The sequence below is a fragment of the Astatotilapia calliptera genome, chromosome 7 (genome assembly GCF_964374335.1).
Source record: "Astatotilapia calliptera chromosome 7, fAstCal68.1, whole genome shotgun sequence".
Classification (NCBI taxonomy): Eukaryota; Metazoa; Chordata; class Actinopteri; order Cichliformes; family Cichlidae; genus Astatotilapia; species Astatotilapia calliptera.
The window spans coordinates 49805651-49829266 of NC_137428.1; the positions used below are offsets into that span (position 1 = coordinate 49805651).

A 23616-nucleotide genomic window follows, 5' to 3' on the forward strand; every position below is an offset into this window, starting at 1 on the left:
AATACCTGCAAGTACATGTATTTACATTACATAAACAAATTAAATCACCTCTTTGGGCCAAAATAACAACTTTGCAGTTCTTCATCAACACACTGCTGAGTGTCTGTGATGGCATCAGCCACACAGGGGTAAATCAGTCCATTTGTTCACTTTATGAGTTTGGTTTGCAGTTTTCTTCATTAATATAATTCATTAATCATTTGGTTAAACCCCCTGATAATATGAGGCACGCACATAATATTGTGTGGTTTTTCTAAAAATGTTTTGTTATATTAATTATGTTTCTTTTTCTTTGAGTTACCTGGTTTTGGGCGGTGGCTGTTTCCTGTCTGGGCGAAAGGCGTGGCTGAGGACTCTGAGAGCAAAATGCCTGCTCAGCAGGACAGACCATGTGCTTATCAGGAACAGGGGTGTTTTAGGTTTACTTAGGTTAATCTGTGCTTAGGTAATATTAGTGTGTTTGTTTTCCCCCTATTGTGTGTAAATGGTTTGGCCAAACCACTATAAAAGCTACCCTCATGCATCTTTGTAATTAGGTCAGTTTGTGAGTTAAGTTGTGTCCACTTTGTTTATTTAAGTTTCTGGAAATTACTTTTTGTTGACCTCTTTTATGGGCCTGCTAATTATGTTTTTGAATTTTGTCATTTTTGAACTTTTTGAGGGTTAAAATAAAGAAAAGTTTTTTGAAGATTTTGCCTGTGTCCTCTATGCCTTGGCTGCTTGGTCCCTCACAGTGTCTAATCTGTATCAGCGAATAATCACAAAAGATGTGGGTGCATGTGTATGTGTGTCCTGTGGGTGGTCAAATCAAAACATAGCATTTCCGCCTGATTTTTGAAACACAGTTTTGGCTCATTTGAATCAAGTTGAATGAGATCAAAGAGGTCAGTCTGGTGCTCAGAGGATCCTGCGGCGATGGCCTTTGGCATGCGTTTGACCAATCATTCAGGTGAGCTATGACAACACCTCCAGAATTTAGAGTTATTATACGGTTGGGAAAGTGTAGCTGTCCAAACTGCTGAATAAACACCTAAATTGTCCTTTATGGGTTTTGTTATTTGTTTAACGGTTTTATAGCTATTATTTTATACGATGTTAGCTGGAATTTGCAGGTTTTCCACAACTTTTTGCAAATTCAAAAGTGGATTTTGCAACTTTTTGCAAATAGAAGGTCCTCGAGGTGATCGTGTATGCATTAAAAAGGATCTTTTATGCTATTCTCTTTTTGTCACGTGTGTTCCAGTGATGGATGTTCATATTAAACGTGGCCATGAGCATAGAAACTCGCATAACCTGGATGTCATGGCTTCAAGCTGCTTTAAACATAGTTTTCTAATCGTGGCGCTCTATGATGTTGATTAGAACAGAGAGCCTTAATATCCCGCACTCTTAGAATCTTTAAAAAAAAATTGAAAAGAATGTGTTGTTACACACTTTAACACATGTAAAACAAAAACATTTAATTTCACACCTTATGTGTTGGTTTTAGCCCGCACAGCTCTGGGCAACTGCTGTGTGGGGCAGCCAATCAGAATAAAGCTTGCTTAAAGGACTAAAATTCATTTTTTGGAAGGCTGACAGTAGATATACAGCTTTGCCGAGGCCCAGTATGAGTAAAATGTAGTCTGAACTGTGGAGCATGGGACTCAAGGATTTGGGATTGAGTGAAGCATGTCCCCTTTAAGATTCAGACTTTGATCTTATTTCATATTTCAAGCATTTTATATGCAAAACTGAGATGAATGAAAACTATTTCCAGCAAGAACTGTCTGGGTTAGTTTTCAGCTCAGTTATTAAAATTACTTTTATTTGTGTCTAATAATGTTTTAAAGACCAGCTGATGGTTTGTAATTACAATGTTGGGCTTGTAAAGTAACATTTAAAAAAAAAATCACATATCATATGAGCTGTGTCTTTGCAGCATTTCACTCATTAAAACCGACTGCAGCATGTAGTGAGTGCACACTAGTTGGAAATAGTTTAATTAGAATTATTTGGGGGAAATGAGGACTGATGCATGTTTTTCTTATCAGAGGTTTCATTACTGCACCATGCCAGCTACCAGCACAGACAGTTATGCAATTTCACACTGAATCATCCCTAACAGCTCAAATCTCAGATGAATCAGGGTGGTGGTGATGGCGGTGGAGGAGGTGGAGGTTTGTTCAGCAGACAGATTTTGATCATTTGAGGTGGGGGGCGCAGGAGAGTTTTCACAGGCGTCAGATTTGTGGAGGGATGCTGAGGGTGACTTCAAAAGTTTGGGTGTACCTGTGTACCTCTCTCTCACTCAAACACACACCTCCTCCTCGTGCGCGGGGTTGTGTAACAACAGTGTGTGCACGTAGAGCAGGCAGGTCCTCCCCACTGCTGCTGTTGTGAAGCCTTGAAGGAGGAGGAGGCGGTGGTCGAGTCTATCGAGCAGCCCGAAGGTAGAAGTTGCGCTGCAGGGGTGGGACTTCATTTGTGCAGTCGGTCAGAGGTTCATCTGCGGCTCTGGCTGCAGCTTTCTGCAGACCTTAGTGACGGAAACACACGGACCCCTCTGAGTTAAACATCAAACCCTCCTCCTCCTCTTCTTCTTCTCCCTCTTTTCCCTCCTCCGGTTGGCCGTATCTGAACGCTTCCGGATGCGCTGACCCAGCAGCAGCTCCTCCACCATCAGCACCATCATCAGTGTGAACGCCGTGTCCCTCCCTCCACCTCCCCGGGGTAGATAAACCCGACCGGCACCGCTGTCATCGGATGGAGAGAGCCGCCTGAAGAAGGGAGAGCGGTGGAGTTGGTCTACCCCCCACCTCCTCTTCCTCCTTCCTCTCCACTGCGCCAAAAGAAAACTCCCGGTAAGAAATGCGTGCTAACTCCGGCCGGCTGGCTCGGTCGACCACCTGCCAGCAGCTCCGTGCGCTCCCGCTGAGCATAAACATGCAACCCAGACCCGGGACCTTGCTCCCGGGCTTCCGTGTTGGCATGAGGGGATTCATTTAAATTCATTAGAGACGCCTGTGAATACATTCCAGCAGACGGGATGGCAGGATATGCTTCGCTTCTGTGTGTGTGTGTGCGTGTGTGTGTGCGTGTTTGTGTGTCTCTGCCTGGCTTTTTGATCCAAATATTGATTTGCGTTGCAAGTCGACTGAAGTGCAGGCGCAGGGCACGTGAGACTGGTTAGATGTCTGTGAGGATGCTGTGAAAATATGGAGACGGCTAAAAGTTGCTTTAAGACAGACGTTTGTTGTTAAGGATTTAAAGCAGGGATAAAAACGTTGGCATCATTGGAAAGTTCGGGATACTTTGGAGTTGAGTATTGTTGTAAAACCTAGCTCACTTTCACAGAGGTGGATTAAAGTTATTAACCTAGTAAGTAACCGTTTTACTTAGTAGGCTGACAGTTTGTGTTTAATTTTACTACTCTATAGCAGGGGTGTCAAATATAAGGTTCGGGGTCCAGAATCGCCCGCCCAGGACTCCAATATGGAGTTTATTGTAGTTTTGAATTTTCATATTAGTTTTAAATTTGTATTTCATTTTGACTTTTTAAAAAATTCAGTTTAGTTTCCAAGGTAGATTTTCTTATGTTGGTTTATGTTTTATTTTTTACTAGTCTCAGTGTTTTAGTCCTTTTATTGTTATTGTATGGGGCCGTATGTAAGAGGCAGGACTCACAGTTTTGTAGGCATTCAGAGTCTCAATACAGCACTTCACACATACATCAGTGACTCATTACGTAAGCTAAGGATATTTTTATTTTCTTTTGGTTCATTTTCCAAGTTCACAAAATAGTTTTCAGTTCATTTTTATTTTTTCACATCTAGTTTTTAGTTTAGTTAACTACAATAACCTTTGAACGAAGACATAGAGTTTGGACTTCTAATTGTATTTTCTATGATATTAGCTTTTCCTACTAAGAAAAATCGTCCCCATGGTCACTCATAGTGCACTAAAGTAACTAAGTGTTACATAAACATTTAAATCAAAGAAAATGCTCTTTTTCCACTGTTTCCTATGTATTTTCATTTATTGTTTTTCAGTTTAGAACATTTTGTAATACAACTGTCTGACAAAGAACGCATACAAGACATCTTAGCTTCTATTGTTGGTGAGTGAAATTTTGTAATTTTATTTGTGTTCATTAAATTTTTTCATGAAAGTCATTAGCAGGTACCTGTTTGTGATGCAGCCATACTGTATGGATTCTCCTCATGCTGCCAAGTGTTAGCTGATAACCTTGCACTGCACCATCTCAGGCTAATAGAGTCACTTTTGGCCCAAAAAACAATAACATGGAAACAGCTAAAGCTGAAACCAAGAATTCAAACGAGGACTTTACAAACCAGTGGGTGATGTCGTAGTGGCCATGTCCATCTTCTATATACAGTTTTTTTCTTTAATCTTTCAGGTTTTCCTCCAAATGTTTTTTTTTTTAAATTATTATCATGAAAAAACAGATAGTGTAGTTCAAATGAAACATGATGTCACCACTTGGCTAAAGTGCCAGCAGCTTAAACATTACCCATCCTTAGGGAAACACGGAGGTAACAGATACACACTAAAGGCTGGGAAACAATGTCAGGATCTCACAGAGAGGAAAATTATACAAGTTGAGCTTTTAATTTGAATGTTTTCCACCATAACGCTATTAAATGATGTAGATAATTATGCCTTAAAGATAGTAATTTAGTTAATGCTCCTTCCTGCTCGGTGTTTTCTGCAGTGATATTTGTGACTTTAGGGGCCTCGCTTTTACTCTTAAGAGGACTGTTTGTACCGACTCCCTGGGAACCTTTTTGTATCAGTCAAAGGATGTGTAGGAGCAGACTCTCTGTACTTCAGAGGTGTTTTTAGTAAAGACGAAATGAACTTAACATCTAAAGAGGATTTAAAATACTTGTTTTCTTTTTTACTTTTATTTTGACATTTGAAATGAGGGGATTCATCTCGTTAGTCTGGCTTCCTCCATGAGTGTTTTCCTGCACTTTTCTAATCGTGCCAAAAGTCTGTGCGAAGCGACGTGTGTGTCGCCGTCACTGAGTTGAAATACGAGATCCTCAGAATCTGATTCCTCCACCAGCACTCGCAATCATCTCAGCCATTCGTTTAACACCTACTCCTATTTCTCCCTCTCTGTCATGGGCTTTCCCTGTCTCTCTCTCTCTCTAACACGCACACACACACACTCTCTCTCTCTTTCAGCCTTAACACACTCTCTTCACCTCCCATTGTCCGTGTTGAACTCCTCTGGGAAAAAAGTGTTATTACATTAAGGAAACTGAGAACACTCAGACGAACACCAGCTCTGCGAGGCTACGGAAACACCCGAGGCCCACAGCCATTATCAAAATGGTATTTCTTAACAACAAGGACTGGGTTTCCCTTAATGTATCACATCCAATATTTTCAGACCAGACCGTGTAATGGATTGACTCGTTTTTTATGGTGAATGCCTGTGGTCAGAGCAGTTTTGCTGCCAAATGTAACTAGAGCTCACCTCTCCCAGAGATGCCTCAAAAGGCAGCAATGCTACAAAGAGAATTATAAAGTGTCCCGAGATGAATCACATTTAGGAGACTTTAGCTCTAAGAGCAGTGAGCAGTGTTGACACAGTATAAAAGTGGCTGCTTAACTTCACTGTTATCTTGAAGCGATACAACATTGATGCTAATAAACAGGAAGTCCAGCATTGGGCTATTCTTTAGGTTTAAAGCTAAAGGTGTTCAAAGTAAGTACCTATTTCTGCCCAAATAATTTTGCACTTGAGTGCAGTTCCTTAAGAGTTAATCAATAAATCTGTGCTCAAAGCCTTTAACCTCTTTGGAGAATTTAAGCTTCCACCTACTTTCACATTACTGAAATGAAGCAAACCTTTATCCGAGACATTAAGGCAGGTCCAGCAGACACTTTCTAAGTGCTTTCCCTGTCCTTATTAGTCAAATTGTGAAGTGGTTAATCTCATAAGTAGTGGGTGTAATTAATTACAGGGACAGAGAGCAAAACATCACACATAAGCACATTAGCTTTTCTGTTTTAATCTGAGGGCAGCAGGTTTGATTACAAAACTGATGAAAAACTGTTGGCATGGAAAAACTCATTTCAGGTTGCAGGAATAAATGCAAACAGTCAGCAAATTCTAACAGGCTATCATTTTAAGGGCCGTGGTTATGTTGTGATGCGTCCATGATTGAGCTGATTCTGTAATAACAGCATGTTCTGTCGTCCTGTGACAGAAGGCAAAATCCTAACAAACGTTACTCCATCATTAACTCAACCAAACAGGAGTAGTGCTTCTGTTTATCCACTCTGTGCTGTATATCGGCCTTTTGGACATTTGACTGCAGGATTTTTCTTCATCGCAAAACACCCACAGCTTTTTCTCTCTCTGGCAAAGAGTGAGAGAAAATATTTAACCTCCAAATTTCTGGGGACAAATCAAATTCCGGTTGTGAGGGTTGTTGAAGCAGCTCTCCGCTGGGTAATCACATTAGATGAAAAGCAAACAGCTCTCTGAATTCTACTTTTGCAAAAAAAAAAATTTCTTCTCCCTCCCATCATCATACTTTGGATTAAAATTGATTTGCAGACATCTTGACACTCTCTTGATCAGTCACTGGGACATCATGGCACACAGCATACTCATTTGACAGATTGCCAGTCCATCTCAAGCCCAGCACAGAAGAGACATCCATCCATTCATGCTTGAATTTGTGAATTTAGAATCCCCAAATAACCTAACATGATTAACTTTGGATTGTTGGGGGAAGTCTGAGTACCTGGAGAGAATACATGCAGGCAAACTGTTAGTAGTGTTTGCTTTAGGGTCTGTTAGCGTGAGCCCCAAGTTTGCACATGAAGCACAACAATGATCACTATCACCAGTTACAGTCCAAGACAATGGAGTCTGAGTATGTCTAACTGGATGACGATAGACAGAAAAAAGGGGCGTGTCAAGAAGGGGAGCATGGGGTGACACCAGCCCCATCTAAAATATGATTGACCCCCATTCCTGGTGCCACCTCACAAAAGTCATTGGACTAGAGATACATCAGTTTTTTTAATCCACAAGAGTACTTGTACTAGTACTATGTTGCTTTTTGATTTCACTCTACTATAGAGCAGGGCGATATGGCCAAAAATATTTATCACGATATATATTTGAAAATTTGCGATAACGATATAACTGACGATATAATTGATGCGAGACAAAATACAACTCCACAACATTACTAGCGCAAAAAGACAACCTTCCATTTATTTTCACTTAAACAAGAAGCTGGTTTTTATGTACATTAAAGCTTTATAAAAATGTAACAGTGCAAATGCAAATTCCTTGCTGAAAGTTTAACCAAAAGGCATTTCCAGTAGAAATGTGCTGACATATCCTGAGCATAACCATGTATAATAATATCCACTGAAGTTAAAAAGAGGTGCTTTGCAACATTAAACTGTAGTGTGCAGTACGTATTTTTCGGACCATAAGGTGCACAGGATTATAAGGCACATTAAGCGAAACAAAGCAGTCAGATAAATCAAACTTTATTAAACTCATTCTTCTTGCTTCCTCCACTTTTGTACCATTGATTCATTAATGTTGAATTCTCTGGCAGCTGCTCTATTCCCATGTTGTTGCAGTATATTAATGACTAACCTCGTATTGTGGATGGATTATCTCAGTTGTTCTCCTGACTGAAGTTTGGTCCGTTTACAGCATCCTGCCATGCGATTGCATTTGTCTCTAACTATCAGAAACCTTAACGTTAACTTTTTTAAGTGGAAAAGTGTTAGTGTTCGTCCTCCAGCTTCACTGTTTATATTATGCTAACATAGCTGTGTTGCTAGCGATCACGTAGCACATCATTAAATACCAGCTAGCCCAACTTCAGTAACCCTATAAACGTCACTGCTGTTTAGTTTCCTGTCTTCATTTATGTTGGAAGTGATAGCAGAGCTGTACGTTTGAATTTTTTCAGAAATCTCTCAGTCAGAACATGCTATATCATGCTTGGGTAACTAGCGAAACTAGCGAGCTAACTTCCGCTAGCTTCCTGCTAACTTCTAACTCCATTAAATGTTTTTTTTTTTTTTTTTTTTTTTTTTTTGGCCTGTCCCGTTTGGCTCTTTTGCCCTCAGAATTGTTGTCTAAAGGCAAAGAAAGATGCCCAACGGATTTACTTTACCAAACTGACCATCCCAGCCTTGCCGTAATGGTCCATTTGATTCACCTTTTATTTTTTATTTTATTTTCACTTACTGAATACGGGACAGACTTGACTGGGGAAAGAAGGGGAGAAAGAAAGAGGGAAAGAGAAACAGCTGAGAAGAGGGACGGGGGAGAAGGGCAAAAGACAAAAACCAACAGAACGGGCAGAGAAAAAAAAAATGCATATATCAATCACCTGGATCACCTGCTGAGAAAGAAAAAAGAAAGCAAGCAGAAGAGAACAAGAGTAATAGAATAAACAACATCACAATGATATATGGGAATATGACAGTAAATACTAAATGTTAAACATTATTGTGCAGCACATAAGATCAACAGAACACAGTGTGCTTTGAGGTAGGAGCCAAAAAGGGTGTAGTTTGTGGGTGTGATCACCCGTGTGTACACCTGTGAGCATGGACGCGCTTGTTTTTTGTTTTTTAAAAGGTTCCTTCATGTAATAATCTGCTAGAGGGTGTGGGGGGGCCACAGCCCCGCCCTCCAGGGCGTGAAGCAGGTGTGGAGGAGATCAAAACTCCAGACATCCAGAGGCCCCCAGAACACAAGAGACCAAGGAAGACCAACAGAGGGGCAGCCGCGCCACTGTCCCGGAAAGAGCTGAGGAGAGTCCCAGATGAGGGCTCACTCAGCAGCCGCGGAGCAGAAGCCAGGGGGAGTTGCAGTGACGCGCCCGTGAGCTCCGCCGGCAGCCAGCTGCGCCTGAGTGACCGAGCCCCAGGCCGAGAGGCCGGGGGCACCCCACCTCCGAAGTGGCCCGAGCGAGCCCCAGGCTCCAGGCCCCGATAAGCGGCCGCCAAGGAGTGAGCCGGTGTGTACCCGGACGCCCATCCCCGGACACAAAGAACCACCAACGCACCGATGTCTGAGGGGGTCTGCCACTGGCAGGGGAAGTGGTGGTAGGGGGAGATAGGCCTCCAAACCTTGGAGGGCCTGAGATGTCCCCAGAGAGGTGGCGCCTGACACCCAACCTGACATATAGACACAGACATACAGGCACACACAGATACAAACATCCATTCCCACCCTCATGCTCTCATATGCACTTACTCCACACTCAACCAACGTGGAGACAGACATAAAGAGACGTTGTACACACGATTACACTCCCCAAGCGTACTCTACAAACCGGGTCTAGGTGCCCCCGCCCCTGGAGGGGGGAACTGCACCCAGACCCAGGTGGTGTTTCCCTTTTCCCTGCGGTGGGGGGAGGCAGACCGCCCCGACTCCGCAGCAGCAGGAAGGCTCCACACTCCAGACCGCAGTCGGACGGCCAACTCCTCCTCCTAGTCCTAGCCCCCCTGCTCCAGCAGGTCGCAGAGAACGGGGGTGAGAGAAGACTCCGAACCTCCCTCCACCCGCTCATTGTAATGTTGATGCATGTGTGTTCTAAGGTGCATTTAAAACCCAGGAGGGCTTGGAGCTACCTGCCAGAGAGCAGCAGGTAAGCGCATGGTCCCTCCTGAAAGAATTTAGACAGTTTTTAACTCTCAGTGATGCTGCAGTGTTTGTTTGACCTGAAGGATATGGAGTTTAGGACCCAGATTACTCCCAGATTTAAGAGCATCTTAGTCCGACAATAACGACGGCCGCTTGCATGTTCTGCAAAAAAATGTGCTTTGTCATGTATCTGACGGACAAACACCAAACCAGTTCCACATCACTGAAGTTGCACCATTTTTACAAACCAATTCTGGTTCATTTGTTTCACTCAACAATTGGCCATGTGCGTATGAAAACAAAGCCACTGCGCATGCGCGTTTTACTCATATTCTATCGCGATATTTCATTTTCCTATCGTTGCCTAACATTATACCGGTATTACCGTGAACGGTATAATATGGCCCAGCCCTACTCTACTACATGTATATTCTGAATGCCATTATTGGACTTCGTAATTATAAAATATAAAGATTTTGTTAATTTACTTTGGACTCACTAACTGTAGAAAAATAAGAACTTTCCTGTCAATCGTTTATCCATTAGTTAATTATTTTGATGTAGTATAAATGGTAATATGTGCGGGCCGTCTTTATCAATAGGAAAAACTGTACAAATTATGAAAGTACAGTTAAAAGGTCAAAATCTATGCACTCCTTCACATTTTCTAATAATGTCCAATGGGCCGGATTGGAGTCTTTGCTGGGCTGATTCTGGCCCCCGGGCCTTATGTTTGATGTAATGTTTGATGTACCTCCAATAATATGTATATGATTCTGAAGCATAATTACACACGAGTACATTGAGTTTGGATACTTTTATATATTTGACTATACAACTTGTGACCTATTAAGCTACTTAAGTAGCATTATCATTTTTAAAAAGCTACTTTGGGGGAAAAAAAGTATCCCTCACAAGATCAAGTTTAAATTCCTATGCAACTCCACTTTTCACATAGTAAATCTGCAGTATGATGACCATGACCTCCTGTGCTTTTGTACTGTAAAAGTTTTGAGTTTGGTGTTTTGTTCTTTAAACTCAGTGAGTGATGGAGTTGACTGACTCCAACACGCAGAGTCTTCTTGCCTCCACTGGCAACGGCCAGTGCTGACTTTTTAAAAAGTGGCGCCGGCTACTTTTACTTTACTGTGCCGTCCAAACCAGAAAGTCAAAGTGCAGCCAGCTTGGAAGCAGACTGATGCGAGGAGGCAGGACAGAAGGAACTGAATGGACAAATATTACTTTGCTGACTCCACACAGGCCGCTGTGTTGGGTTACATCACACTGTTTCACAGAAAGCGGCAGGGAGGAAGTTAATTTGATTATGAGCCACTGGGCAAGATTAAAAGCAGAATTGATTGATCAGTTATTGGGAGAGCCAGGGAGTGAGAGAGTACCGGAGAGTCTGACAGGCCTGCGATCCCCTCCCCCTTCTTCTTTTATCCCTTCCAATGCTCATCTGTTTCCTATTGGTTTCTCCAAACAGACATTCATTCGTTATGTTGAAGCATCATCTCTTCTGTTATCTCATTGTTTTACCCGGTTATCTTACTTCACTGTTTATCTATACTCTCGCCTCTTCTTTTTTTGTATTCCTCTGTGTGTGTGTTCCTGTGTGGGAGAGGGAGACCATAAATCCATGTTCTTATTGATCACGCCTGTTTTAATATGCGTCTAAGAGAAGCCATCATTTCCTTTCTTCCTTGTTGTTTGCAGCAGCAGCAGCAGCTGTGCCGTAGTTATATCCAGTGTGTAGAATCTTCCTCTCTGTGAGCAGGTGTGTTACTTCTTTGTGTCTGAGCTGAATTTGTGGGTCAGATACAGATATAGAAGAGGCTGCTTGGTTTGTATGCAGCAGCTACAGTGTGTGTTTCTGGCTCTAGGTCAGACCGCACAGAAACCAAAATAACAAAGTGAGGTTTTCATGCTTTTAAAGTGTGGGCACTCATATGGAAATTATTCATAACTGAGTATTTTTCTTATTGTAGGTAAGCTTCATGATATCGGTTCATGTATGTTTTACAGTTTCTAGGATGTGCTATAATTTTTTTTCTGTTTTGAGGACCGTAATTTTGTGTTTTTCAAGCCCCCAAAAATGTAAATTACAAACTACATAGTGATTTTGTCACAGTGGGACACACAGGTGTATTTATGGAACGGATCCAAAAGAAGAGATGGGTGAGCATGAACCTGGGCAGCAGCAGACCCTGACGAGACTTAACATGAAGGCAACAGACGACCCGATAAAGAAGAGTAAGAGACAGAGGACTTAAATACACAGGAGGGTAATGAAGGAAGTGGAAACACCTGGAGAGACACAGCTGACACAAATGAACATGACACCACAAAGGGAAGTAAAACAAAACACACTGAACATGGAAACACTAGACTCTTCAAAATAAAGCAGGAAACATGGAGAGACGCAGACATGACAACACAAGCTTGACAATTAAAACATTGAATGGGGAGAGACTAACGCACAGGCAGAACTGAAAGTAAAACACTGAGGACAAGACAGATGACATAGAGGACAGGAAAGGACTTGACTCAGGAGACGTGGGAAACAAAACTAGAATAAAACTCAACCAAATCCTAACACAAGAACCTAAAATACTTCCAATATAACATAAGAAATCAAAATTTTTTATTATTATTTTTATTTTATTATTATAAACACTATGTTACTACAATGGTCGTAGCATATCTATATATCTTTGTTTCCTAGCTCTTCCTAGATGCATTTATTAACTTGGATAAAACTTACTATACAAAGTACTTAGGGTACCAAGATTATTAACATCTATATCACTTTTGGGAATAAGTTTTATAACACTAAAATCCTTCAAATTATATATATTATGTGTAGTAGCTGATCTGAAGACGAATGGCGACATTACGTCTAAGTTACATGCATGTGTACATTGTTGACATTACGTCTAAATTATTTGTACGTTTATGTTGTTAACATAGCGTCTACGCTAGATGTACATGTGTGATGTTGATGTTTTGTGTACATTGTTTTTTGTGAATATGTTTTAGTTTAGTCTTTAGTCTCACTTCAGGGGTCACTGGAAGGTCACTGGAAGGCATTGTCATGCATATCTTTAAAATAAGTGTTTTCATTACTGAAGCTAACAAGTGCCAATGACCTGTAGGCCTAGTTTTTATTAAATATAATTCAATTCAGTTTTATTTATATAGCACCAAAGCACAACAAGAGTTGCCCTAAGGCACTTTATACTGTAAAGTAACTATCATACAATAATGCAAAGAAAACAGAGAAAACCCCAATAATCATACGAACCACTATGAGAAAGCACTTTGGTGACAGTGAGAAGGAAAAACTCCATTTTAACAAGAAGAAATGGATAGATACCATATTTCTAAGACTTTTAGGAGAGAGTACAATAACCTAATTTTTAAGTGAATTTAGAAGCAGAATATTAGAGGTCATCCAGGTCTTTATGTCTTTAGACATTCCTTCAGTTTAACTAATTGGTGTGTGTTACCTTCATGAACAAATAAAGTTGGGTGTCATCTGCATAGGAGTGAAAATATATCTGTGGAACTCCATAATTAACTTTAGTTTGCAAAGAGGACTCTATTTATTTAAACAAACTGCTATGATAGAGAGCTATGATACAAACCACTGCACTGAAACCTGACTGAAAATCTCCAAATTACTACTGCCAGCTGGAAGGCCTGTGGTATGTGACTGAGATAGGTTGATCAAATTTAAGATTGAAGCATTAATTAATGGTATGATTTCTTTGAACAGTCTTGTAGGAGTGGGGTCTAAGAGACATGTTAATGATTTGGATGATGTAATTACTTAAGTTAACTCAGAAAGATCAATCAAGAAAAAGAATTCACCGACACGGTGCAGAGCAGCTGCCTGAATACTACTCCCACAGAGGTCGATTATCTTGTCAATAATTTTACATCTCCCCTGTGTACGACTCTGGAAACAGTAGCTCCACTGGAAAAGAAAGCCTCAAATCAGAGGAGGTTGACTCTCTGGTATAACTCTCAAATGTGCACCGTAAAGCAGATAACTCGCAAGCTAGGGAGGAAATGGCATCTCACCAATTTAGAAGGTCATCATTTAGCCTGGTTTGCTGCTTTATAAAAAAAAAGCCTTTCATCACTGATTGAGGAAAATAAGAGTAACCCTATGTTTTTCTTAAGCACTGTAACCAGGCTGACAAAAAGCTGTTATACTGCTGTGAGTCTCAATCACATACAGCCTGAGCAATAATATGTGGGTGACAAGACCATGTGCACAAATTCTCTTGTCACAAATGATAAGGGTCCGATCAGGACTGCAGTCTTAGTGCCTGGAGGAAAATCAAATCTTCACTCTTTCCCAACAAATCCAAACACTGTGAGATATGAAGCTTAATAATATGTTGTTATAGTGACAAGCATGCATTATGCTTAACTCCAAACTTCTGCTTGTTTTAATTCTTCTCATTACAACCTCATTACTGTTTCAGTAAATTATATTTCGCAATTTTTCACTATTCCATCGCATTAGTCTCGTGCCGCTTAACAATTATTTTTTTGCAAGCTGACATTATGACAAGATACTCATTCCATGCCTTTTGTAGTAATTAAAGTCCTCTCAGCAGAGCAGAGCAGCTGTGCTCTGTGTGCAGTGAAGAAAGAGAATATGGCTTTTGGCTGTTTGAGGAAAGTTATGAGATTGCAAAATCTCTGCAGCAGTGGTGAAATAAATCTTAACAAGTGGGAGAATCGAGATTATGTGGGCATGAAGATGACACATCGGCGGGAAAGCTGTAATGCACACTTTCACCTTTCCCTTCACAGCCGTGTGCTAATAAGCTGTCAGCTCAAATCGAAAAGAGGAAACAGCAGCACATCTGATAACGAGAAGAAGACATCGGGGTTCAGGCTGCAATTTTAAAATATGCTGCCATCTCTTCTTCTGTTTTTCTCTTTCTAGCTACTCAGCTTTATCGCATAGATTCCTTCCTCATTAGATCGCCTTCCTGGAACAGAGACAAGGAAACCGGGAATGAGTGGTTTTAAAAGCAACAAATGTCGCAAGCCAGAATATATTCTCTTCTGTTGAGGACGATGCATGTGAATTCCACCTTTGAGCTGAAGACTGCTTCTGTGGTAGACATGTATCAATGAATGCGCATGGGCACAGATTATTTCTTTCATGCTTTTTAGGACATGGCGTCAAACCTACCTTCCAGCAAGATATAGTATCAGACATATAGTTGCACAGTGTGCTGTAGCTCCTCTGTGGTCCCCCATGATCTATTGCTACTCATGACTCAGTCCTGTCTGTGCACATCTGAGGAAGCACAATTCAAAGACTTGAACTGCCAGTTGCAGGAACATTTGGTGATCAGTGCAATACTATTTGTGTTGTACTTATTGCAGAAACACATTGGCTCAGTTAAAAACTTTTTTTTCCTTTTAGCTTCCATCCATCCTCCCGTTCATCCACACATCAATTTTTGCAGGGAAGCAGCCCAAGCAAGATGTCCCTCTCCCCAGCTATCTCCTCCAGCTTAATCTCTCCAGCATATCCTGGGTCTACCACGGGGATTCCTCCCAGTGGGACATGCTTCAAACACCTCACCCAGGTGACCGCCGCTGCCTCCTTTTGATGTGGAGGAGTAGCAACTCCACTCTGAGGCCCTCTCAGATGACTGAACTCCTCATCCTATCTCTAAGAGAGAGGCCAGCCAGCCTTTGGAGAAAACTCATTTTCACCCTTGTATCTGCAGTGTCATTCTTTCGGTCACTACCAAGAGCTTATCACCATAATGGGGTGAAGTGGCCTCAGTTAGAAAAGCGTGGAGTGCCTACTCCAGGGTCAGGGAGAAGCTGCTTCCCCGAGTGGAGAAGTTTAAGTATCTTACGGTGTTGTTCATGAATGAGGGCAGAGATGAGCGGGAGATTGACAGACGGATTGGGGTCCTGGATGCAGTGATGCGGATACTGTTTGTTGTGGTGAAGAGAGACCTCAGCGTAAAACTCTGGGGGACTTTGGTTTGGAAAGTTTTTCTCTAGTTTCTGCCACTGTGCTCTCTTGCTGTGAGTCATTTCACATTCACATCGCTCACTAGCTGTCCCCAGTTTGGGTACTTATATAATAAGGATATTACTTACCTTAGGGTAAGGAGGAAAGACTACTAAGTGTATAAAGGTTAGAAACAACCTTGAGCCATTGTGTTGGATGATAATTGGACTTTATCCTGTGAACGTACGCCACAGAAATGCAGTGAGCATGTTTTGTAGTCTATTTCTGTTCCCAGGAAGCTGGACATCATTATTCTGCCGCCTTAAACCCACTGAGGCGTCGGAACACCAACGCTGCCTTATTGTTATTTACTAAATCCGTCTGAGACCTTGTCTTGCTCTCGCTCTTATTCCCTTCCACACTCTCTGACCCTTCTTCCTCTTTTATGCTGCTTCTGGACCTCTTCTACACTCACACGTTACCTTAAGCAGAGCTAAGCTGATCTGAATCATGCTGGGCCCTGATAGGGAGGTGGTGCTTGGAGCTTCCTTCTCAGCCAGAGATTCCGTGTGCTTTGCTAATGGCACATCAGCAGCTGTCAGTGGACCCTGCACTGCGTCAGCCAGCATGACTGTGGTCTGCAAAGCGCTCAGCAGAACTGACACACACACACACACACACACACACACACACACACACACACACACACACACACACACACACACACACATCCTGCAGCCCCACCCCCTCCAGGCCTTTTTTCTATATCATTAGTGTAATGCTCCCATTTCCCCAGTGCTGCTCAGATATGGGGGAGATTCCAACAAACTCGGAAGGAGGAGGGGGAAGGAATGAGTCACGCACCAGTGACAATGTTGGGGTTTTTTTTTTCAGTTTGCAGAGGAAGAGAGGGGTGCAAGAAAATGTTGTTTTGTCCTTTGACAACAACGCCTGCTGCTATTTAGAGAAAAAAGAAAACCATTTAAATGTAATATCTTTTTATTGTTAAGTGGACAAAGGATTTTTCCTCCTATCTGGCAGCTCTGGGCAGGAGGAAAATTGGAAGATCTTAGAGAAGATTCATGGACATAGTGAAAGAGGACATGCAGAGGGTTGGCATGACAGAAAATAATGGATAAATGGTGCAGCAGAAAGCAGAACAAGAAGAGTTAAAGAAACTGTGTAATTTCAGGGAGCATTTAAACCTGATAACAGGCTTCTCTCCTTGAGGCTAGCGGCTTAAAGCTAACCACTAATAGCACGAGCTGTCCCATACTCCAACCAAACTGTAACCAAGTCACTTCATTTCCCTTCAGCTCCTCAGAAAATAATCCCCTTTCATCTTTTTTTTTGTTTGTTTTGTTATTGTGTTGGATCCGGAAGGCACTCGTGAAGGGATGTTTTCCTGCTGATGACCAGATGAGAAAACACTGTAGAATTTTTGCAATATATCATTGGTCATGAACACCAAACCTAGTTATGCACCAGTGTTACCAAGCATGCATCCTGTTTATGCATTTTGAAATGGCAGCAGATGTCAAGAGTTATTAAGGATAAATAGTGTAGTTTGTCTTGTGGCACAAATCAGGTTTATGTAAACACATTTGCTTGACGGTTATTGCCAGCACGGTTTAAAGGTCATTTAAGTTACAGTTTGCAAAATCATATTAGATGTAAAAAAGAAAAAGAAAAAAAAGGAACTTATTGTTTGGTTGGGTTCTTGCAGGCTGGCTGCAGCACCATGTCCTCGGCTCAGAGTGGAGATATATCAGGCTACCATCTGAGTGGTGAGTAATTGTTTCTATACTTACTTTGTTTGAATACCTTTGTGTGGATTAGTGTTTGACAACCGCACTGTTATATTTGCACAGACCTCATCTCACATGGAGGCAGTGCTGTTAGAAAGCAGTTTACATTGTTCTGTAACTGGCTTATCACAAGTAGAGATAAAGCTGGCAAAGTCCTCAAGAAGTTTCAATTCAATTTTTAGGAGTCCAGCTCTGTGCAGGCTTCCAGTGCCTTTATAGATGCTGTAGCATTTAATTCAAACTGGCATTTTAACTTGTTTGTCAGATTTTTGTCAGATTTGGTTCCCAACCATCTGATTTACATAAAACTTTATGTGCTCCGACTGACTCCCAAAGCCACCACTTGGCATTAAATGACAAGACCTGTAACAGTGGTGACTGTGCTCAGTCACTGGGAGCTGTTCGAGATTCCTACTCAACCTGGTGTTCTCCCAGTCTGTTTGCCATGATCAAACTATGACTTTATGTAACTACAGATGAAACAGAAGTTTATAAGGAATTCTTTAAGCATTTGTTTTTTGTATCTGTTTTAGTGGTGCGTAACCCGCCGGGCTGGGAGGTTGGGCTCTACCTGGTGGGCTTTTTCGTACTGCTGGGCCTGGCTGGGCTTAATATCTGGAAGCTGTGGAAATCTGGAACTTTTCCAACGCCGTCTCCTTTCCCCAATTTTGATTATCGATATCTGCAAGAAAAATATGGAACCTCCTTCTCGGAAGTCAGACAAAAGGTACCCGTACAATATCAAAAACTAGAAAAAATACCTGCAGATTCACGCCGAAGCAGAGGCAACTTTGGTGTCAATTACAAGTAAGAATCTGATTTTTTGAGATTAGTTATATAACTGAGCATAAAAAAAAAAGCTGAATGTCAGTTTCTATTACAGGTACATTCTGCAGTGATTATTAAAAATAAATTATTTCACTTGACAAAACTAAGAATAATACACTAATAATATTAGATTTATCAATAGTAACACACACATATTTCTATGTTACAACTTTTTGCAGTTGTTTCTTAGCATTATAGTGTAAATCTGTGGAAATGAATGCAATTTGAATTAATTTGTCCAGTCTCAGTCTACTTTTTAATCTAACTTTACCTTATTTTTTATTTTCTTTGTTTTTCATCACTTTTTTAAAATCAGGACCACTACTATGTATCTAATTGCTAGAACAAGGTTTATTAGATAGCTAGCTAGCTATATAGCTATCTCACTAGCTAACTATCAAATAAACTTTGTTCTTCTGTAGCAGCTGATGTCAACAAAGGTTATGTCCAATACTCATTAGTTTTTTTCTTTAACACAGTTTTGTGGAAAAACTAATTTATTCATAATGCATATGTAACAACTAGCATACAAACAAAAGTGCATTAAAGTTGCTAAACAGCGAGCTATTCCTCTGAAGAGTTGGTAGAGACCAGTAACAGAGCTAAAAGACCATAACAGGTGAATTATTACAAGTATAGCCGCTCCCTGAATCCATTCTTTGCTGACAAGTTCATGTTGTCAACCTAAAAGTTGCCATCAGATGTTTCCATGTCCTGTTTCTCAAGTGAAAAAAATCCTTGAGGTGTTAAAATGTTGTTTTGTCATTTTTTTTAATCCTCTACTCAAAGAGAGTGGCAGCCAATAACCACCGGCGAACCTCCACCACATCCAGCCGTAAGCCTAGTCTGGCCCTTGGCGACACCCCAGATGGCTTCAGGGACCTGGGCCATTTGGAGCTAATGAGTAGAGAGTTGGACCCATCAGGCATAGCTCAGCTCAACCGATCCATCTCTACCGACTCACTCAGCTCAATCTCCTCTATTGCCAACAACTTTGGTAATGACTTCACTGTTGGCCAGCTGGAGGTGACCCTGGAATTTGAACCATCCAAGCACCCGGGCCAGGGGATGGGATTGCTCCACATCACCCTGCACCAGGGCAAAGACCTGCTGGAGAAGGAGGAAGGCGACTTCCCTGGCTGCTTCATCAGAGTCTCACTGGGGCCAGAGGAGATTAATGTGGGAGTGACAAGGGTAAGGAAACCTCTGCCTTCTGGTATTTTCATACTATGGGAGACCTCATGGAATCTGTGTGATAAAAAGATACATTTTAGAATTTCTTATGTTTAAATAAATGAATACAAAATGTAGGTTTCATTTCAAGGTAATTTGCTTTGCAAAAGGTTTGAGGGAAAATATGACAGACCTCAAGATGCTGTGTTTAATTCATCTAGAATGTAAAATGTCAAAAAGGACAGTAAAGGTCTTCACAGTACTTGTTTTATATAATAAATAATAATGGCTTTCAATGGAGTTTCACTTGTAGAAGGTACTAATGGTTATTTTTGTTTTTTAGTACCTCATAATTATAATTAAAGTGGGACTCTGTTTTTTAAGGGGAATGGCTTTCCCTGTTATGTTTTTTTTTTTAAATGTTTTCTAAATACTTACTTTTTTGCATTTGCTAATTAGCATTAAACAGAAAGTAGTAGGCCAAAAGCAGGCAGAATACAAACTGGCAAAAAGACTCCAAAGCTCAAAGCAAAAATCTGTCAAGTTGTTCAGGGTGGAGCAGGAGTACTGAAGAACTAATGAGCAGAGTGGGAACAGGGATGTGGAACATCAAGTGATGCAGCAGGTGGGGAGGCAGGACAGATGTGAGGACCTTGTGTGACGACAGAGTTACAGCAGAGGAGGCAGATGACCCACAGATGAATGATATAAATAAAACCATGACTCACTGGTGAGATATTTTACACGGTGGCAAAGTTGATGAAGAACCAGCTGCCATGGCTAAAAATGACCATTACAAGTAATATAATGTTTCACAGATATAAAAAAGGACAATAACAGCCAAACCTTAAATTTGAGATAAAAACATTATTTATTAACAAGTTAATCAAAGCGTGAAAGCAAGCATCATACATAGCTGTGTTAATGTAATGTAGCGAACACATGTATCATGACAGCTGCGGTGTTCCTCGTTAGCTTGCAATAAAGTGTAAAAATGTGATGGGGGGCCTTTTTTTATTCATGCTTTTGACTGCTAAAAGAGCGAGTTTGTGATGCTGGAGGACTGAAACTAAACGAAACTAACGGATGGCTAATTAGCACTTAGTGCTGAGATGACTGAACTTAAGATAAAATTTGCTTCTGATAAATTCGTGGAGGAATAACGTGGCATCGAAAGCCTTCCTGCTCAGTGAGGGCAGTTTGGGCTCCCTTGAAATGTGTTTAAGATCTCAGACCTGGCTGAATTTTAGTCAGAGACAGTGATACGTCCCTCAGGAGGAGATGCTCGATCCTGCAGCTCGACAAGCCAGTTCTTTCCTGTCCGTCAGAAGAGCCCATTTCATTTGCTTGAGTGGACAATCCCCCGAGAGCTGCAGGAAGGTTATTTCACATCTTTTACTGGATCAAGGATGCCTTTAATGTCTCCAATGGGCAAGCCTTTCTTACAACGAGCAGTAACCCCAAAAATTATAAAAGTACATTAATTATCTCACTCGGAAGAATAGTGCTTTAAAGACACTGTAATTTGATGAGCAAGACAATGCAATGGCACATTCTGCAGTGTTTTCTTTTTTCTCAATTAACTTTTCATTTTGTCATTTAATGGAGTACATAATGACTTCTATTGGAGTGTAACACTTACCAGCCAGTTTAGATACAGTTGAACATCTATTGTTTAATCAGTCAATTAGTGCATTTAGACAAGACAAGATGACCCGCTGAAGTTCAAACTGAGCATCAGAATGGGGAAGAAAGGTGATTCAAGTGACTCTAAACGTGGCATGCTTGTGAACCAGAAGCGCTGGTCTGTGTATTTTAGAAACTGCTGATCTACTGACATTTCCCAGCAAAACCATCTGTACGCTTTACAGATGTTCTGAAAAAGAGAAAATATCCTGTTAGCAGCTGTTGTCTGGGTGAAAATGCCTCGTTGATGTCAGAGGTCAGACGAGAATGGCCAGACTGCTTTGAGCTGATAGAAAGCCAACAGTGATGCAAATAATCAGTCGCTACACCCAAGTTATGCAGAAGAGCATCTGAATGGACAACACGCTGAACCTTTGGCTACAGAAGCAGAAGACCAGACCAGGTGCAAATCCTGCCAGCTAAGAACATAAAACTGAGGTTACAGTTTGCACATTCACAGCCAAATTAGACAACAGAGGGTTAGCAAAACGTCGCCTCGATTGCTGCTGCAAGTCAGAAGTCAGCATAAACAAGAGGAAAGCATGAACCCGTCCTGTCTTGTATCAGTGTTTCAGGCTGTTGTTGGTGGTTTGATGATATGGGGGATATTTTTTTGGTATACTTTGGGCTTCTTAGTACCAACTGAGCATCATCTAAACACCACAGTCACAGTTCACCCATCACATCTACCCATCAACTACCTCCAGATCAATGCCAGTAAAACCAAGGAACTGGTGGTAGACTTCCGCAGGCACAAGCATTCTCCACTGCAACCACTGAACATCCAGGGTATGGACATTGAGGCTGTGGACAGCTACAGGTACCTTGGTGTTCATCTGAACAATAGACTGGACTGGACTCATAACTCAGACGCCCTCTACAGGAAAGGGCAGAGCAGGCTGTACCTGCTGCGGAGACTCAGGTCGTTTGGGGTGGAGGGCCCACTCCTGAAGAAATTCTATGACTCTGTTGTGGCTTCTGCTATCTTTTATGGCGTGGTCTGCTGGGGCGGCAGCATCTCTGCTGGGGACAGGAAGAGACTGAACAGGGTGATCCGAAGGGCCAGCTCTGTTCTAGGATGCCCTCTGGACCCAGTGGAGGTGGTGAGTGACAGGAGAACGGCGGCTAAGCTGTCATCCCTGTTGGACAACATCTCCCACCCCATGCAGCAGACTGTGACAGCACTGAGCAGCTCCTTCAGTGGGAGACTGCGGCACCCACGGTGTGGGACGGAGAGATTTCGCAGGTCTTTCCTCCCCACTGCTGTCAGACTCCATAATAAAGACTTTAACTGATCAAGCACACACATCCACACATATGCAATAATACTGTGCAATAATCCTTTCTGTCATCGTTGTATTTTTACTCAGTTGTATATAGTATTTGTATTTGTATTCTATTTTTATCTTATTGTATATTTATTTTATTTTATTCTACTGTATATAGTATTTTATTCTATTCTGTACAGCTGTGTACTGTATTTATTCTTATTGTATTCTAATTTTTGCCTCATAACTTTTGCACTGTCCACTCCTGCTGTGACAAAACAAATTTCCCACGTGTGGGACTAATAAAGGTTATCTTATCTTATCTTATCTTATCTTATCTTATATGATAGCTGCTTTCATAAAGATAATGTGCCGTGTTACAAAGAATCATCTCAAATTGGTTTGTAGAACATGACAGTGAGCCTGCTGTAGTTAAATAGCCTCCACAGTCACTACATTTTAATCCAAAACAGTCTGAGTAAATCAAATTAAATCATTTCAGCTGCTCACTTGCTTCATTAAGAGCATTAACAAAACATTTACTTGTACTGCATTCCATTATAGCTTTTGTGGTGCATTTGCTTCCTGATAATCTACTTCATTTTTAGCTTTCCTTTAAATTCACCACTAGAACAATTTCATCACGCTCTTAGTAAGAAGCAACTGTTCTGACAAGAGAAGAAACAAGGCGTCGCTCCCGCCATCTGCTACACCTGGCGCTCGCCTTCTGCTCTTGGCACTAACGCTGCCAGAATATTCACACATTTCTTCCACGCTGTGAGTCATCGCTCCATTGTGGGGCTGTGGTTTTGTGCAGGCTTACACGGGATGCCGCGGGGACTCGTCGGTGCCCCAGTTTTAGTTGCCGTGCCGTTCGGAGGGGTTTGATCTGACGGTGATCATAACAGGAGCAGCCGCCGATGCAGCAGCTTTAGTGTCTCCCTCTTTAATGTCAAGGGAAGACCAAAGGAAATGCTGACATCAGCTTTACTCGCTCCGATGGCCACGCAGGCCTCCCTCCACCCACCCCTTGCATCTATGCTTCCTTTTGCTCTTTTTTTTCTTCTCCAGCGCCTCTCTGTGCTGTTACTGCTTTTGTTTTGCGTTCTGTCAAAACCCCCAAGCCCCCACCCACCCAAATACCCCGTTTTCTCCCTCTTTTCCTCTCATTTATTTGCTGTCAGTTCTGCTTGCCTGTCG

The 23616-nt window shown here is 41.6% G+C and overlaps 1 protein-coding gene across 1 annotated transcript in view; it reads left to right on the top strand.

Annotated features, from left to right (window-relative positions):
• The first annotated feature begins 2233 nt into the window (after window positions 1–2233).
• The window catches only part of syt12 (synaptotagmin XII), a 29146-nt gene continuing 7763 nt past the window's right edge, over window positions 2234–23616 (top strand). The window contains exons 1-4 of the mRNA XM_026175240.2: window positions 2234–2843; window positions 17380–17440; window positions 17995–18188; window positions 19079–19483. Of these exons, the coding sequence (XP_026031025.1) occupies window positions 17395–17440; window positions 17995–18188; window positions 19079–19483 (645 nt within the window). The 5' untranslated portion in view covers window positions 2234–2843; window positions 17380–17394. The remainder of the gene's footprint in view (window positions 2844–17379; window positions 17441–17994; window positions 18189–19078; window positions 19484–23616) is intronic.